General features: G+C 47.9%; 1 protein-coding gene across 1 annotated transcript in view; it reads right to left on the reverse strand.

The window, feature by feature from the left end:
* Positions 1-17,595, reverse strand: part of NGLY1 (N-glycanase 1) — a 38,654-nt gene that overhangs the window by 13,832 nt on the left and 7,227 nt on the right. The window contains exons 3-8 of the mRNA XM_075586970.1: positions 16,560-16,778; positions 14,117-14,279; positions 13,177-13,396; positions 12,551-12,672; positions 10,542-10,687; positions 712-822 (exon numbers count right to left, since the gene is read on the reverse strand). Coding sequence (XP_075443085.1) covers positions 712-822; positions 10,542-10,687; positions 12,551-12,672; positions 13,177-13,396; positions 14,117-14,279; positions 16,560-16,778 — 981 coding nt within the window. The remainder of the gene's footprint in view (positions 1-711; positions 823-10,541; positions 10,688-12,550; positions 12,673-13,176; positions 13,397-14,116; positions 14,280-16,559; positions 16,779-17,595) is intronic.

Below are 17,595 nucleotides of genomic sequence, written 5' to 3' on the forward strand. Positions count from 1 at the left end.
GAATGCGTGTGTTAGCTATTTGCACTTCTATATTTATAACTGAATTCCTTGTGTGTCAGTCTGTGTGTGTGTCAGTCAATGTGTGTGTGTGGTCTCCGTGTCCTGCTGCTGGTGCGCTGGTGCCTGTGCGCAGGAGGCCTCTGCACATGTGCGCCATGCGTAGGAGGCCTCTGCACATGTGCGCTGAGTGTGGGAGGCCACTACGCATACAAGCGGAGAGCAGGAGGCGCCTGCGTGCCGAACGCAAGAGGCCCATGCGCATGCGCGCTGAGCGCAGGAGGCCTCTGCGCATGCGTGTGAGCGCAGGAGGCTTCTGCGCATACCCGCCGAAGGCCAAGACCAGACAGTGTTTATGTGCGCATACGCAAGCGCGACAACGCAGGCCTATTACTACCGAGACGTCACCCGCGTTACAGTTCTTTTTTTCCCATGAAAACACTGTAGGTGCCAGCAAATAAGTTTCACTTCAATAGAGAGACACATGGGGACACTAAACAGAAAGAGAAAAGACCTAGGGCCACTGACACCTTAAGGTGTCTTTCTGAATATCCCTGCTTAGTAAATATGGGCCTTAATGTTTTCTGGAGTTTAAGAAGCAAATCGGTCATTTTATCTGCTTTCAGTTTTTGTGTGAGGGGAAAACCCAATGTTATTATCTCCATGTTCTATATAATGACCTACATCGTTAATCCTCAAGGTAAAATCTATTACCGTCTTGTTGAGACCAGCAATCGTTTCCCGTAGCCAGCTTTCTCGGACCTCTGTTCTTCGCGAGATCACCTCGCCGTGTTTACACGAATATCTCCAGGTGACATCCACAACCTTAAACGTCACAGAACATGGTATTACAGGCTGTGAAGCTTTCCAAATGTAAAATCCAGCAATCTACCTTCTACACAGTGCTTTACTAATTGCCACACTATTCACATATCACACAACAGAGCACAGGACTGCAGAGGTTAAAACCGCACTACTACATTCCCCACCCCCCTTTTTTCTGCTTCTTTTTATATGTAAAGCCATCGTGCTTCTGTTATAAATCTGTAAAAATCCTGATCGTGTGCCTAACATCTTGGCTGCCTTCCAGCTTCAATCAATCCTTCCGCCAGTGTAAGGCTGCGCTTATAGTGCCAGCGACGTGACGTCGCGGCAAAACAAATGTATTGCCGACGTCGCGTGCGCTTATAGTAATAGTATAGTATGGTGGCGCGAAATTTGGAAGACGGTCAAATTTGATTTTTCAGAGGCTGTCGCCACATGTGACAGCCTCTGAACCAATCAATGGCTAGGTCGCTTGCGACGTCACTGCAAAGCGAAATACAACTTTCGCGGGTAGCGACGGTGACGTCATCCGTCACGTCGCCGTCGCGCACTATAAGCGCGGCCTAACTCAGCAGCTACAACAGGCCCATCAAACTCAGAATAGCTTGGGAGGCCAATTCTTAAATTCGGCTACAAGACTCGGGCTGCATCATCAGCGCGGCGGAAGGAAAAAATTAAATAGTCACTATAACCTATGTGTGCCCTTTTTTTGAGCTTTCCTTTTTCAAAATGTGTAAATGTCACTGGTATTCACTGGTGTCCCTCTACCTCCATCACACCTCTCTCCCTGGGTTGGGGTGGCAATTGGAGGGATTGGGTGTGGGGGTGTGGGGGTGATCAGACTCATTCACACTCCAGATTCCAGTGCAGCGCCTGTCTGCATGCGTGACGTGGTCTGCCTGCTGAGTGGGTGCGGGCCAGATAACGGCACCTTGTGGGCCACATGTTTGACAGCCCTGAGTTACAATGTATCCTATTCCGGACACGAGAAATTATGCAAAATGCTACTCGCCAGACAAGAAAGGGACACGCCCCCCCCCATTTTTTTTTTAATGGCACTGTAACTCACCCTCTCCTTCTCTTCCTCCCACCCCCTCCCACTCAGGAAGCGTGTGAACAGAGCTCCCAAACATTTGGTTTGGAATTGGGTTTATTGTTTTCTAATTTAATTTCACTTGACATACAGTATTTTGGTGTGGGAACTGTAGGGGAATACACTGTGTGTTTTGTAGGGTGTTTGGGGTTTATTTTGGTGTTTAAAAATGTTTTTTTGTTTTCACCCAGAGGCTGCCGTGATTCAACCCAGCACAGCTGTACTTTGGCTGGGCTGGTAACTGCAGCTTCAACCCCTACCCCCTCCCCCATCACTGGTTGTTTGTTTTTCTTCACTTTTATTTTAAGTTGATTTGTTTTTCATTTGGATTTGGGAGCTCTGTGCAATTAAAGAAAGAGATACTGTGGTGCAGCTCCTTGCTAGGGAGAGAGGAATTAATATGGGAGGGGAAAAAAAACTGCAGCGATTTAAAAGCTGTCTTTTTTTTACCTCCCTTAGCAGAGAGGTAGTTATTAATTTGTTCTTAAAGGGACAGCTCCTCTCTGCACATCTCTCCCTGGGCACTACCTCCTCCCCTAACATAGAGGCTTTTTAATATCATGCCTAAGGGGAGGAGAGATAGTAGGTAAACAGGGGCTGCACCCGGACCCCAACACCTAAGGTACCTAGGAGCACCAACCATGTCCACAGCCCTCAGCCTGGTACATCCAGTGCCCTGGCTGCACCTCTCCCAGCTCCTGCTGGTAGCTTAACCCTTGTAGCCCCAGCTCCATCGTGGGTGCAGGTGGCAGCTGCAGGCATTGACCCCAGCAACAACAATGCTGGGGCCACACCATGCCTAAGCAGGAAGCATGGGGTGAGGTGCCCAATATCACCTAGCCAGGGCATTGAGGCTTATGTGAGGGCGGTGGCGGATGTAGTGGGTCCCTCTGCAGTGGTGGCAGGTACGCTGGCTGCCATCCACACCCTGGTGCAGAGGGGCATTGCAGTAGGGGGGACCTACATCCCCATTGAACCCCTGGAAGGGTTGGGCACTAGGATTATTCTTTCTAATGTGCCCCCCTTCCTCCCAGACTGCCACATGCACCCCCACCTGCAAGCCCTGGGAGACATTAAGTCTCCCATTACAAAAATACTATTGGGCTGCAGGGACAGGTCGCTGAGGCACGTGCTCTCCTTCAGGCGGCAGGTACAACTGCTGATGCCAGGAAGCACAGTCTGCGGAGGGGTCCTTTGGGGTGCCCTACGAGGGCATCATGTACACGGTGTACTATGGCACGGAGGAGGTTAGGTGCTATTTATGCAAGGAGCTGGGGCACACTCGTAGGAGCTGTCCCAAAGGGAACAAAAGATCTACCCCAGATCTTGCACCCGCTCCTCCCTCTGCCAAAACACCCTGTACCGCTGTACCCACCACAATGGGGCCCTCGAGGGCTCAGGTCCGCAGGAGAGGTCGCTGCCCCTGCTCAGGCATCGACTTTTGGACTTCTCCCTAAAGAACAAAGGGAGAGGAAAAAGGCCAACATTGTACAGCCACCCTCTGTTGTTGTTGCTGTCTCTCCCCGAGCACACCCGACCCCTAATATAAGCACCGTACAGGGTGTGGGGGAGCGGTAGGAAACTCCTGCTGGGGAGACAGCAGCACCCACTCCTGGGGAATCATTCCCCAGGAAGAAGTTTAAAACCAACAAGAGGGTGGCTAAGGACGAGGAGGGTGAACCTTACTATGTTCACCCTCTAAAGACTCCCAAGCGGAACAAAGGATCAGTTCCGCACAGTGTGGTCTTGTCCCACTTCAGATTCCCAAGGGGCTGAGGCTGTAGGCTCATGGGATCTGGAGGAAGTGAGAGGGGAAGGGAGGTACCCAACGTTTCAGGGGTGGGAGGCCAGAGTGCTATAGAACATGAGGCCCTGCCCCATGACATAGATGTTGGGGTGCCTTCCAATACCCCTCTCAATTGGAAGGTAGACCCCAGGGACTTGTTTCGGTGGATCTACCACATCTGATGCAGCTGTCTTCGGGGATTCTGGGGTCGGCCAGGATCCCCCTCCGGCTGTGCCACCTTCGCGTGGCACACCTGGGGCAATGCCCCTGCTCATGTCATCGGAGGAGGGGGAAGAACTTGGGCTGATCCCCATGTATGACTCTGGGAGTGGGATTAAGGGGGTTGTTGGGGGTGTGGGGGATGGAGCAGGGTGGGGCAGATATGAGTGGTGGTGTTGTGGCGAGTACTCCAAATTACATCGGAGAGGCGTCTGATGTGGGTCCTCTCTGTGGGGAGTCTCCATCGGGGTCTCTGCAGGAGGCGCCGGCTGGGCCGGACCCTCCCATGGGTTGCTCACTGAGGAGAACCCTCTCACGATTACTGCAGGCTCCTGCGATATCTCTTCTGCCCAGGTGGCGGGGAGGAAGTAGTGAAGGCACTGTGTGCCTCTGTGGCCCCCAAGGTTACTCAGGGGTCCACTGCTTCCACCCAACCACCACCAGCTGCCCCTGAACTTTCTACCCCAGAACCAAACGTAGAGGGTACAATGGACCCCACCGTGAAAACACCAATGGGGGACTCATTCTAAGGCCGAGGAAATTAACTCCCGCAGGGAAGGGTTGGAGTTTTGAGATAATCAGCCAAGAGGAGCCCGGGTAGTTGGGGCTCAGTGAGGAGTCCTCTGACACTGCGGAGTCGGTGGAATCCTTGACTCCCGTTATCCTAGCTGAGTTACTGGAAAGTACCCTCTATGGGCAGAGAAGCATGAAGGTGCAGTTGGCCCTCGAGAGGTGGAAGGATGGCTCACTCATTGTCCACTCTCTCATGGAATACATGAGGGCCAAACACAGGGCCAAAAACTTCGGGACCCTTGACCATGTTCGCACCCGGAAGTTTTACCACTTGTTGCGAGCCCACATGGCTACTCAGGATTTAGCACCCAGAGCGCCTGTGGGAAGCACAAGAAAAACTCCTGACTACCAATGGCTTTGAGCATCGGTATGCTTAATGTAAATGGCTGTAGGGATAAGTATTCTGTGAGTTTCCTGCAAGAAACCCATACCACTCCAGAGGCCGAAGCCAGCTGGCATCTGGATTGGCGAGGCAGGGTCTTCTTTAGCCACCTCACTTCGTCATCTAGTGGGGTGATGACCTTGTTCTCAGAGTCCTTTCAGCCAGAGCTACTGCATGCCAAAGCTGTTGCATCTCGGGGTCCGGCATGAGGACTGCACGATTTCTTGAACGTGTATGCTCCTGCCACCGGATCCTTGAGAATGCAGTTCTTCGTCAGACTGTCTGAATACCTGGAGGCAGTCGACGCGGACGAGTACGTGGTGCTCGGGAGTGATTTCAACTGCACCCTCGAGACTCTGGACCGGAATTGTGCAGAGCCACACCCGTACTCTGCCCGTACTCTGCGTCGACCCTACGGGAGATCATCGTCCGCAACTCCTTGGTAGAAGTCTGGCGAAAACAACATCCCGGGGCATCCACTGAGTTCACCCATGTTAGGGTGTATATGGGTGAACGGATGTCCTGGTCGACAGGCTGTATATATCCAACCACAGCCTGTCGTGAGCCCAGTCCAGTGCCATTAGGCTGGCGCTGTTCTCGGACCACAATTGTGCGTCCATGACGGTGGCGCTACTACCAGCAGCGCCCTCGGCCGCCTATTAGCACTTCAACAATACGTTGTTGGAGAACAAGGGGTTTGCGACGTCGGTCCGGGACTTTTAGACAGCCTGGAGAGGTTGCAGGTCAGACTTTGCCACGTTAGAGCAGTGGTGGGACGTGGGCAAGGTTTGTCTGCGCCTCGTTTGTCAGGAGCACGCCAAAAAAAGGTGCTAGCAGACAGCGCGATGCTGAGATCGAGGCCCTTAGGGGGGAGGTGCTCAATCTCGAGGAGCGGCTGTCTGTGTCAGTGGACCAATTCCTGCAGAGTGTGTACATGGAGATGGACCCAAAGAGCATCCGGGACAAAGCCCAAATGTTCTCTCCGGAGTCCATCCAGCCGAACACATGCAGGGTCTTATGGGAGGGGCTTCCCACAGTCAGCGAGGATGGAAGGGAGTGGCTTGAGTTACCATTGACTCTGGCCAAGCCTCCGTCTCATGTCCTGCGGAAAAGCGCCGGGGCTAGACGGGCTGACTGTGGTGTTCTTTCAGTTTATTTGGGAGATACTGGGACCCGATATCACCAAGGTCCTGGCCAAAGCCCTGGAGACCGGTGAGATGCCCCTTTCGTGTCCGCGGACAGTACTGTCTCTGCTGCCGAAGAAGGGGGATCTCTGCCAGATCTCTAACTGGCGACCGGTCTCGCTGCTTAGCACGGACTATAAGATCGTAGTCAAAGTGCTCTCGCTGAGGCTCAAGTCCGTGCTGTTAGAGTGGGGGTATTAAAATAAAGGTTCTATATGTACTCACACGGGCATGTGTGAGCAAAGACACTCAGCGTTGTCTTTACCCACAGTGCGTTGGTTTCTTCTATGTCCTCAGTAGCGGAAGTATACTCGTCGTGGTGGACCCATAAGCAAAAAAAGACACAATAGCCCAAATGTAAAGAAATGTAACCTGCTGATTAGAAGATACTAGTGGCTGCTTATGAGGGTAGGGAAATGAGATGAATAAATTATCAATATTTACTCACACGGGCGTGTGTCAGTGAAAGACACTCAGTGTTGTCTTTGGCTCACTGTCAGTTGCTTTATTCCATCGCTGGGAGATAGCGGGCATATTTGAGTCACAGTTACTGAGCTCTGTCCATACACACAATCAGCTGCTTTTCTGCCACTTGTGTCCGTGGTAAACTCATTGGAGTGAGCCCATGGGTAGAGGTAGAACAAACCAGTGTTAGCTGAATGGTTGGAGGGGAGGGGGGGTGTTGTGGGGGAAGATGACAAGGATATTAACACTCACACGGGCTTGTGTGAGTGGGGTGCACATAAATGGTCTTTAGAGGTGGCTTCCTTCCGTCATTAGGTTTCTGCGTCCACCGTACACTGACTGATTTTGACTCGCAGCGGACCCAAGGGAGAAGAACAACCAGGATGGTAATAAAGTATAAAAAATGTTTATTACATGAAGTACAGAAAAACTTACATAAAAGAAATGAGTGATGATCCCCTTAGTCAAGGTAAACAGTTCCGGTTTTCAGATCGATCCTTTCTCCGTGTCCGGATTGCAAGACTGGTTCCCGGATGATCACACAGGCTACGGTGGCCGTCACAAGTCAAAAGGCTCCAAGCGCCACCAAGAACTACGCGTTTCGCAAGTTTGCTTGCTTCTTCAGGTTCTGGTGGCAGCATGGGGTATAAGGGAGCTTAAATACAGTCTCGTAGAAGAAACCAACGCACTGTGGGTAAAGACAACGCTGGGTGTCTTTGCTCACACATGCCCGTGTGAGTACATATAGAACCTTTATTTTAATACCCCCACTCTAACAAACTATTAGGTGTGTTGTATTCCATATATATATTCTTCTGTTTTTTTCTTCTTGTTTTCTTGTTTGCATGCGCTCATCTCCTCGACAACTCACATATCTACTAAGGATCACGGGACAATCCTTTCTGATTGAGCTGCAGCACTTTCAGGGCCAGTATTTCTTATATTTATTTTCATTCATTTATTGTAGCCCTTATCCGAATTAGGGATTTATATTACACGAGGGAGCGCCACCGACACTCTCCTTTTTTCAAGTCCGTGCTAGCAGAGGTGATTCACCCGACCAGTCCTATATTCTATACTATCCCGGGCCGGAGCATTCATGATAACAATTTTCTGGTCCGGGACCTGCTGCACCACGCGCAGGGGACTGGTCTGTCACTCGTCTTTCTGTCCCTAGATCAGGACAGGGCGTTTGACATGGTGGATCACTGATACCTCACAGAGACCCTGCAGGCGTTTGGCTTTGGCCCACAATTTGTGGTCTTTCTCCAGATGCTGTACGCCTCCGCAAAGTGTCTGGTGAAGATTAATTTGTCCCTGACGGCACCTTTGGCGTTTGGTCGGGGGGTACGTCAAGGATGCCCCCTGTCCGGGCAACTGTACGCGCTGGCAATCGAGCCCTTCCTCTGCCTGCTGAGGAAGAGGCTCACCGGGCTGGTGCTGCGGGAGCCCGACATGCGGGTAGTCCTGTCAGCCTATGCTGATGACGTGCTCCTCGTGGCCCAGGACCTAGTTGATCTGGAGTGGGCGCAAGCGTGCCAAGAGGTCTACACTGCGGCCTCTTCAGCTCGGATCAACTGGTCCAAGTACTCCAGCCTTTTGGTGGGTCCCTTACAGGTAGACTCCTTGCCCCCCCGCGTTTCGTAATGTCTCGTGGGGGAGCGATTCCATCAGGTATGTGGGTGTCTACCTGTCTGCTGCGGAGAACCCGACCCCAGAAAACTTCAGTGATCTTGAAGACCGAGTCATCGCTCGTCTGAGGTCGTGGGCGTATCTGGTGATCAACCAGCTGGTGGCCAGTCAGCTGTGGCATCGGCTCATAGCCATGGGTCCAACCCCTGAATTTGTCAGCAAGATCCAGAGGACGTTGCTGGACTTTCTCTGGATGGGGAAGCATTGGGTCTCTGCGGGTGTTGCGTGCCTCCCTCTGGGAGAGGGAGGACAGGGAGTGGTGTGTGTTCACTCCCAGATACACACTTTCCGCCTCCAATACCTGCAGAGATACCTATTCGCAGATCCGTCTCCGCAGTGCTGCCAGCTGGCGACCAGTTTCTTTCGCCAGCTGCGCAATATGGGGTATGACCGGCAAGTGTTTATCATCAAGCCCGAGGGGTTAGGTAGAGACTTCTCGGTGCTGCCGGCATACTACGGGATTTACTAAGGTCCTGGAGCCAGGTCTCTGCGACGAGGAAAGGACAGGCGGTGGTGGGGGTTGGTTTCCTCGCTGAGCCCCTGCTGTTTAAACAGTGAGGGCTCGGATGTTGGATTCACCCTATATCTGCTTTTAACTCATCCTGGCGCAGGTGACCAGAGTCGGGGATCTTCTTGACTACGAACGGCCGGACTGGGTAAGGGCAGTGGTGCTTGCGCACCGCATGGGTCAGCCTACTGCCTGCGTCCCTCGTCGTCTGATCCAGGAGATTAAAGATACCATCCACCCCGACTCACGCACCTTCGAGGGGGTATTGCAGACCGGAGCCCTGCCCACCTATCACCCCCAACTCTCCAGATCTTTGCGTGGGACCAAAGCCACGGCAACTCCTTCAGGCTCCTCTCTTCCCCAACCTCAGCAGGTTGGGGGATATGTCCCTGGCATGCCGAGGAGAGCCCTGTACTCTCTCGTGCTCCATACAGTGCACTACCTCGCCCATGTCGCCCACCCCGATACCATCTGGAGGCGGGTGCTTCCTGCAAACGAGGGCGAGAGGCCCCGGTGGAGGGAACTCTATTCAGAGTTGGTTCCCCGTCCCGCTGGGGATTTGAGTTGGAGAGTCCTCCACGGTGCACTGAGCACGGCAGAGTACTTGGCCCACTTCACGGACTCCCCCGCCACCTGCCCTTTCTGTGGCGAGCGGGAGTCTGTGTACCATATTTATTTTAGCTGCGCCAGACTGCAGCCCCTCTTATCCACCTTGAGGGGCCTTCTCCTGCAGTTCTGGCTGCAGTTTTCCCCTCACCTTTATATTTTTGGGTGCCCAGTGTCCCGGGGCAATATGCCTAGGGATTTCCTCATCAACCTGCTCCTGGCATTGGCTAAGCTAGCCATTTATAAGACCAGGAAGCAGTGTCTGGAGAGGGAGGTCCCAACAAACATAGTGGCCATGTTCCAGATGCTGGTGCGCTCCCCTATCCGGGCAGAGTAAACGTACGCCGAGTCCACTGTAACGGTTTCAGAGTTTGCCTCCCAGTGGGTGTCACGGCTGGGTGTTCTGCTCGGTATCCCCTCATTTGGATTTTTTTTTACATTAACTCTCCTATTTTAGTGCACATTATTTAAAAAACACAGAAACCCAGCAAGCTCATTTTAGGAACCCCTGTATGAATGTAGAAGCTGCTGGAGGTTAGTGGCCCCACACTCCCAGGTTTTAAGTCCGCCCCTCCCCAATTCCCAAGTCAGCAGGTCCTTTTAATTTTACTGGATATAGACCCAATGTTATTCTTTCTCACCTACTAATAGAGGTAAATGAGAATTTTAATTCTAATAGAGGTATATTAGTATTTTATCTGGTAGTGTTAGGACCTGTGAACTGGGTCTGTCTTGTCGTGGCTCACAGGCTTACAAAGCTTTGGCCAAAAGGTTAAACTAAATGACCCCTTTTCAAGAGAATATAGAAGTATTTTACTGTGTATTTTTGTCATATTGGATGTAGCATTGGGCTTCTCTGTTGCTTGTTGTATATTTTTGTTAGTCTGGTATTTTTTTCTCACTGCGTCCATAGGACCAGTGAGTTATCTGATCTGATTGGCCGGCGATTAAATAGCCCCCTTCCTCTCACCCCCCTCCTTCTCCTCTTCCTCTTCCTCCCACCCCCTCCTTCTCCTCTTCCTCCCACTCCCTCCTTCTCCTCTTCCTCCCACCCCCTCCTTCTCCCAGAGGGTGGGGGAAACACCGTTACATTAAATACAAAAAAAATCATTACAACTCTAATATTACAATACATTACTTTCGTTCACACATTGTAACAGAAAAACAGAACTGTAGTACATACGTATTTCAGAGATTCCTATACACTGTACCTCATCCTTGGAGAATGCAATGATATAAGAGAGCTTTTTCCCCCATCCCACCTCATACAAGAGAGGCTTGTCACAGGCATTTTCGCATGGGTCACAATGAAGCCATTTGTTCTGAGATGAAGAAAACACCTCAGTCCAGACATGATCTGCAGGAAGTGAAAAACATTAATGTATGACTATAATGCAATGTTTACATACACCATGTAACATTTGACTATAATCAACCCTAGAGAACAAAATCAACTTTACAATGCTTTTAACGGCCCAGCACTTGAGAATTACATATAAGTGAAGTGCCTCTTTTCATTTCACAACTTCTAAATCATTTTAAACAATTCAATCATAATTTAGGATGTTTCGTGGCTTTCTAAATATAAGCCCAGAAGCCTTATTGCAAAAAAAAAAAAAAAAAGCAGAATGACAAGCACCATGGAAAGTGCAGAACCAGCCGCTTTTCACTACAGACTTATTAGATGATCCAACCACACACTTTTTTTTTAGTCAACATTTCTCCGAAACAGAAAAACGACTTGTCGATTTCACAATAAAGTATGGGGAAAGAACAAAATAAAATAAAACTGTACAACAAATAGGGAAGGATGGGGCCTTGGAGCTTTAAACTCTTTAGTACAGATGGACTGGTTTTTTAATGTTCATTTTGGGCACAAGGAAACTGCAGCTCAATGGAGCCTGACCGCGGCCCGATCGAGGCTTCCCCACGCCAGTACACTAATTTCCCATAAGGATTAACGCAGCGGGTGTCCCTGCTTCTGAATGGGACTCCCGCTGCATTATTCTTACAGGGCTGCACCAGTCTGGAAGAGCTGAGCAGAGAGAGAAAGCAGAAGGAAGCGGAATCGCATTACTTCTAGGTCTGGGGACCCCCTGCTTCCCTAGGTGCAGGCCTCCGTATCAGGTGCCGGTATCTCCTGCAAGTTTAAATGTCCTGGTCGCGTGACCGGGACATTCAAACTTGCAGGAGATACCGGCACCCCATACTGGGGCCTGTACCTCAGGAAGCAGGGGGTCCCCGGACCTGAAAGTAACGCTGTTCAGCTCCAGAGACCCCTTGCTTCAATGCAATGTATTTATTACACGTACAATTTTGATTTTTTTAATTTTTAAAAGAGCTGTGCGGGGAGACAGAGAGAGAGGGACCACTTCTCTCTGCACAGCTCTTCCAGACCGGTGTGGCCCACTAAGATTAACCCAGCGGGAGTCCCATTCAGAAGCAGGGACTCCCCCGCGGCGGCGGTCCTTACGGGAAATTCCACCTGCGCTGGGCCGTGATCGTGCTTGGCCGGAATCACGGCCGCACTTGGGGCGCGGTCCACCTGCTACAAGTGACGCGCAGGGTGAAGTTGAATCGTACATCTGTATGTACAGAAGTAAACAAAGTACTTGACTGAATATACTAAAGCAAGCAATAGATTACTAATGCACACGCAGTGAACAGCTGTATGATAAGAGGAAATTCTCCGTGAGAAATACAGAATGGGAAGGAAAATATCTCTGAAGTCAAGCTAAATAATGATGTTAGGAACAGGTCTGAGTGTGTTAATGGGACATGGTATTTTAACATAGGCCCGCAAATTATGGAGCTTGAAATCCCTTCTCATCTAAATAGGAATAGTTGAGTGACTACAATGATTTGCAGCACAGAAAAAGGCTACACTCTGTGAATCAACCTACATCAGCTACGGACAGAGACAAACGGTTTGTAAAAAATTTCCATGATATGTATAAGCTGCTTTTCTTTGTCAAGAAAGAAAAAAACATGACCAGTGAAGAATAAAGGACATTTATAGAAAGTTATAGGTCAACTCTTCAGGAAGAGGAGCTTGCCTAGAAAGTGCTTATATACAGTACACTGAAGATATATGCAATTTTCATGTAAAGAGCCATGCTAAAAAAGGTGTTGCTGAGTACTGAGTGATTTCTTGTAATTCCAATGTTTAGTTCAGTGGCAATACACCTTCAAAGAGGACCGTGTGAAATGCTTTGCTCACCTGTTGAGTCCCAGACATATCTAGCTTCCAGTGCCAAAGCTCTGCAGCACAAAGTGAAGCAGTTAGCCCACTCTCCACAACGCCCACGCCTGCTCTCCAGAAGCTTTTCAGGGTCATTGTACCTAGGAGATTGAAATCAAATGTATTCAGCCGTGGTTTGGTGTGCAACCAACATACACCTTATTCATGGCCACAGTGACCACGCGTACTGATCAAAGTCACGCACTTTTCAATCCTTCTTTTTAGGGGAGTTCTCTTATCCACTTCGCTGCTCCATGTAATAGTGAAACAGCTGTTCAAAATAACTCCTGTTTTAAGATTAAATTTAAATACAGCATTCATGTAGCTTCAGCCTTTATAACATATCATTGCCATTAGTTTATGTTGCTGCTACTTGGGAAATGTACATAATAGGCACTTTTAGAAGATTTATGGAAACCTTCATGTTAACCACTTTGGTGCTGGAGTAACCTCCAATAAACAGCAGTGTCCTCCTGCCCTGAAAGGGATAAGGGGGTGCAGAGTCTGGGACACAACACGGCAATCCTTCATGAACGTTTTATCAGTTTACACCCCACTGGGTTTAACTACATGAATAATAATATTGATCCCTGTTCGATACCTGCCTGGGGAACCTATTGATGTGCTGGCACTTTTCACAGTAATGATTCTCCACTCGGTTCGCCCCCCATTGCAGATCCTCAGCAGAAGGAGGCAGAGCATCTTTAACTTGCGTCTGGCCTCCACAGCGACTGCAGGGAAGGCTGTTCACCCACTTGAAGAAGTTCTCTTTATACCAACGTAGCAGCTCCAACAACAGAAAATCCTCCCCAGTCACAGTGGTATCTATACAAACAATGGGAAGCTTTATGAGTGTGTTCTAGTTACAAGCCTCAAACTTCTTTTTGGAGTGTACTGCAACAGTGCTCAAGGGGCCACAAGGGAAGCCATGAAGACTGGCTATGACATACTAGGCAAGTTGGTGATTTGAATACACCAAGCTGTGAGTTCTACTCCCACCTCAACTACCAACAGGGTGTGATTTAGAGCAGTGGTGCACAAACTGGGGGTGCGCCCCCGAGACTTATTGGGAGGGCGCGGGCCGCGCGGTGGTTACAGAAGCCCAGCGCTAAGCCTCTGTAAATTTACTTACCGGCTTCTTGTCCACGCGTCTCCATTGCAACGCAGCGTCAAATGACATCTCGTTACCATGGAGACGTGACGTCAAATGACCCCATAGTGTCATTTGACCCATCATTAGAGGCGAGGGGGGGGGGGGGCGCAACCGAGGAGGCAGCAGGTAAGGGGAGCACAGGCGCGGGAAGTTTGCGCACCGCTGGTTTAGAGTGAAAATCTCTTCATCTGCCCGGGCTGACATTAAACAGCATTCCTTCCATTCTTTTCCTTTTAGAATAGCACAGTTATGCTAAGCACTATTGAACATCTTTATCATTCTCCTTCCTTGTCAAGCTCCTGTACAAATAACAACAATACTTTATTTGCACAATGTTAGTTCCTATTACTTATGTGAAAGCAGGCATCTATAGCCCCCCCCCCTTCCATTACCTGGCTCAATTCTTTTGGATTCAAGTAGTTTTTTCTGTGCTCTCTCTTTCATTTCTGATACTGGAATATGTGCTAGTGCCTTTTGCTGGAGTTCAGGAATCTCATACAGTAATACATGTTGGGAGTTTGACTGGAAGGTCTTGAAAAATTTGATTTCAGATGCCTAATGTAAAAAAAACCAAAAAAAAAAACCACACAATTTGTTATATAATTAAGCTCTCCTCTAAATCAGTATTGCTAAAGGCACACCAAAGAATACTTCAAAGTGCAGGTCTCCTCAAAGATAGACATACAAAGTAGAGGTCTACTAACAGGTTCATAATGAAATTCTCCTTTAATGTGACAGCCGAGAACAGTGCAAAGACAACGTTTCAGGTCCCATATGGACTTTCATCAGTGCCAGGCCTGCACTTTGAAGAAATCGATTGTGCTGTGTTGTGTTATGGATCTGATGCATACGTGAAAATAGTTTATTCATACCCCTGATATGAGTCAAAGTACACAAAAGAAAAATTCGTGCGCCTGGTGATCTGTTCCTGAAACCACTCACCGTAAAATGGATTGTTAAATAAATCCAAGTGTAATTAAAAATTTTTTTTAAAATATAAATTGAATGGAAACGAAAATCCACCTTGATGATGTGAGTAGTTAAATCCTATGAATACATATACTTTTATACCATTAATAGGTTATGTGACATGAACCATTAGGAGTGAGAGGGGTTAATTGTGGTTATAGCACAAAAAATGGCAGACGGAACCAAAATGATCCAAACACATAAGCAGCTTCCAATGCAAGGTACCCAAACCTTGCTGAATAAGGACAATAAAGAAAACAACCAGGGAAGCGCTATATTAGTTGGGATCAGGCTCAGCAAGCCTGGTGTGCAAGCCCAGGAGAGCTGTGCAGCGGAGTTTCTGCAGCGAGGCTGTGAAGGAGGAAACAAAAGGAGCCACCAGCGCAAAGAGTTTGAAGTCTGGGTGAGCTTTTTCCATATTTGATGCCTACGGCACCTTCCCATTTCTACACACTTCATTACCTGCACAGTTGGTAGCGCTTTCCATCCCAGCTACCACTCTGGATATATACCTCTCAAAGGTCACTCTTGCCCGAGTCTGTCACATCAGACAGGGGCATTAACTTGCACTTACATCACCTGGACAATCTCCAACTGGCAGAGACTTGTGTTACTCATATTATATAATATTATATTTTTGTGTATTCATTCATGCTATTTTATGCTATTGTTTTATATGTGGTTTATACACAAAATTGGCTGCTGAGCCTGATCCCAACTAATATAGCGCTTCCCTGGTTGTTTTCTTTATGAGTCAAAGTATACTGGACAGAGGCATCGCCTCAGCAAATAATCTACCAGAGCAATTTTATTTGATTTCTGGGTGTCAGAGGCACACACACTGAGGCAGCATATGCTCTGCACGTCCACATTTACACTCACGTTCAAAATACAACCCCAGTGACATTTCTGTAACAGTTTGGCCCTCTGCTACGAACAACACATACTTTTTTTTTTTAACCTTTCTCAATTCAAATTTTCGTCTGCATGCTCTCTTTTTGAAACCCAATGCTACATCCAACATGACAGAAATAAACAGTAAAATACTTATATATTCTCTTGAAATAGGATCATTTAGTTTAACCCTTTGGCCAAAGCATTGTAAGCCTGTGAGCCACGACAAGGCAGACACCTGTTCGCAAGGCCTAACACTACCAGATAAAATACTAATATACCTCTATTAGGATTAAAATTCTCATTTACCTCTATTAGGAGGGAGAAAGACCACAGTGGGTCTATATCCAGAAGACTGAGGAACTTGCAAACTAGGGAAGTGGGGAGGGGCGGGCTTTTACCCATAACTGGGTATTTCTGTCATGTTGGATGTAGCATTGGGCTTCTCTGTTGTCTGTTGTATACATATGCCATGCTCAATAGCCCTCCATTTTGACACATATGCATATATTTTGTGGGGGCTCAGGGGTTCCCAAAAAGAGCTTGCTGGGGTTCTATGTTTTGTTATCTCTTTTTGAAACACAAGAGTCCACCAAACTTAATTTTGCTTAATTGTTTTTTTGGAACTGAAGTTGCCAAAGACAATCATGATAGCAGCATGTTCGCATTCCGGCATCTTAGCGTTACATCCATTCATGCAATACAAAGGAAATGCTATAATATGCAATTAGGAAATACGTGTAATGCTATATTATTCCAACATAATTATTGCATGCAAAGATTTAAGCTAGCTACCAATACGCCAAGTACATTTGCTTGAGATTTTTTGTATATTTTGCATAGGTGAATGTACCTAGTTTCTGCTAGTAAACAGTACAACCAACTGCGTACCTCAAGTCATAAACAGCAAAAGCATACATTATTTATTTTATTTATAAATTGTCAGATCAGACAAAAACAAAATGCAATTACCAAGAAGTTAGATGCAGCATCTGCGGTTGGTAGAGGTCTGCTTAACGGGCTTGAGTTCGGTGCAATGGGCCTGCTGGGTGCTGGCTGTGTACTAGTTTCAGCTGGCTGTGTTACTTTGGATCCATCCAGTCTCTTGTTCCTCTCTGCGGCTATAATGTCTCTGACTTTACGCAGCTTCTCAACGGATGCCTTTTTAGGAAACACAATATGTGTTTCTCCCTGTAGAACAGTAATACTTTAATAAGTATATTCATGTCATTATAACAAGGGCATTTGAAAGACGGCAGGCCAGTTTTAGGTGTAAGGTATTTTAAGCCCAAAGGATTAAGGAACAGTTGTCCACCGAGATAAGAGGAAAAAATTGTTCTCTTACATTTTACACAGAAGCTCTTAAAATGCTGCACCATGTCACTGTAAAAACAGATTTAGAAATGAGCACCTAGTTTATTTCATTTTTGGAATTGATGCTGTAATATTTCCCCTGTCAGCAATAAGCCCATAATAAACCAAATATTTATGATGCTTTTCTTACCTAAGCTTTTTGAGACAAAATTTGCAACTCTATAGCACATACATGTCATTAAACAACTTTGAAATTGGTAGAGAGGTGATGAGTGGTTTAGTGCTTTCACCTGATCGTGATTCTAACATGTATTGCTACATAAATGGGACTGTGCTCTTGATTTAGAGACATATTAGATTACATCTGACCATGTTCCTATTTACTATTGAATATGTGTTTGTTAATTCCTATTTACTGGAGCCAGAATTTTTTTTTCCCTTTGTAAAAGAGTATGGACAATAGTTGCTCTAAGTTTTATTTCTGTTTGCCTTCCTCTGAATCAACATATAGACATCTCAATCAGTTATCCAACAACGGGTCTGTAAGGATTCTGCTGTGATCCGTGCCAGGTTTTCACTACGGTCCAGGTTTTCTGTCTCTCCTGCCCTTTCTGCTCACTGTGGCCATTTTGGGTACTGGCAGTCTGCAGTTCCTGGTGGGAGTCACCGAGCAAAGTTCTGTTTGGTGCTGCTC

This window comes from Ascaphus truei, chromosome 2 (assembly GCF_040206685.1).
Source record: "Ascaphus truei isolate aAscTru1 chromosome 2, aAscTru1.hap1, whole genome shotgun sequence".
Classification (NCBI taxonomy): Eukaryota; Metazoa; Chordata; class Amphibia; order Anura; family Ascaphidae; genus Ascaphus; species Ascaphus truei.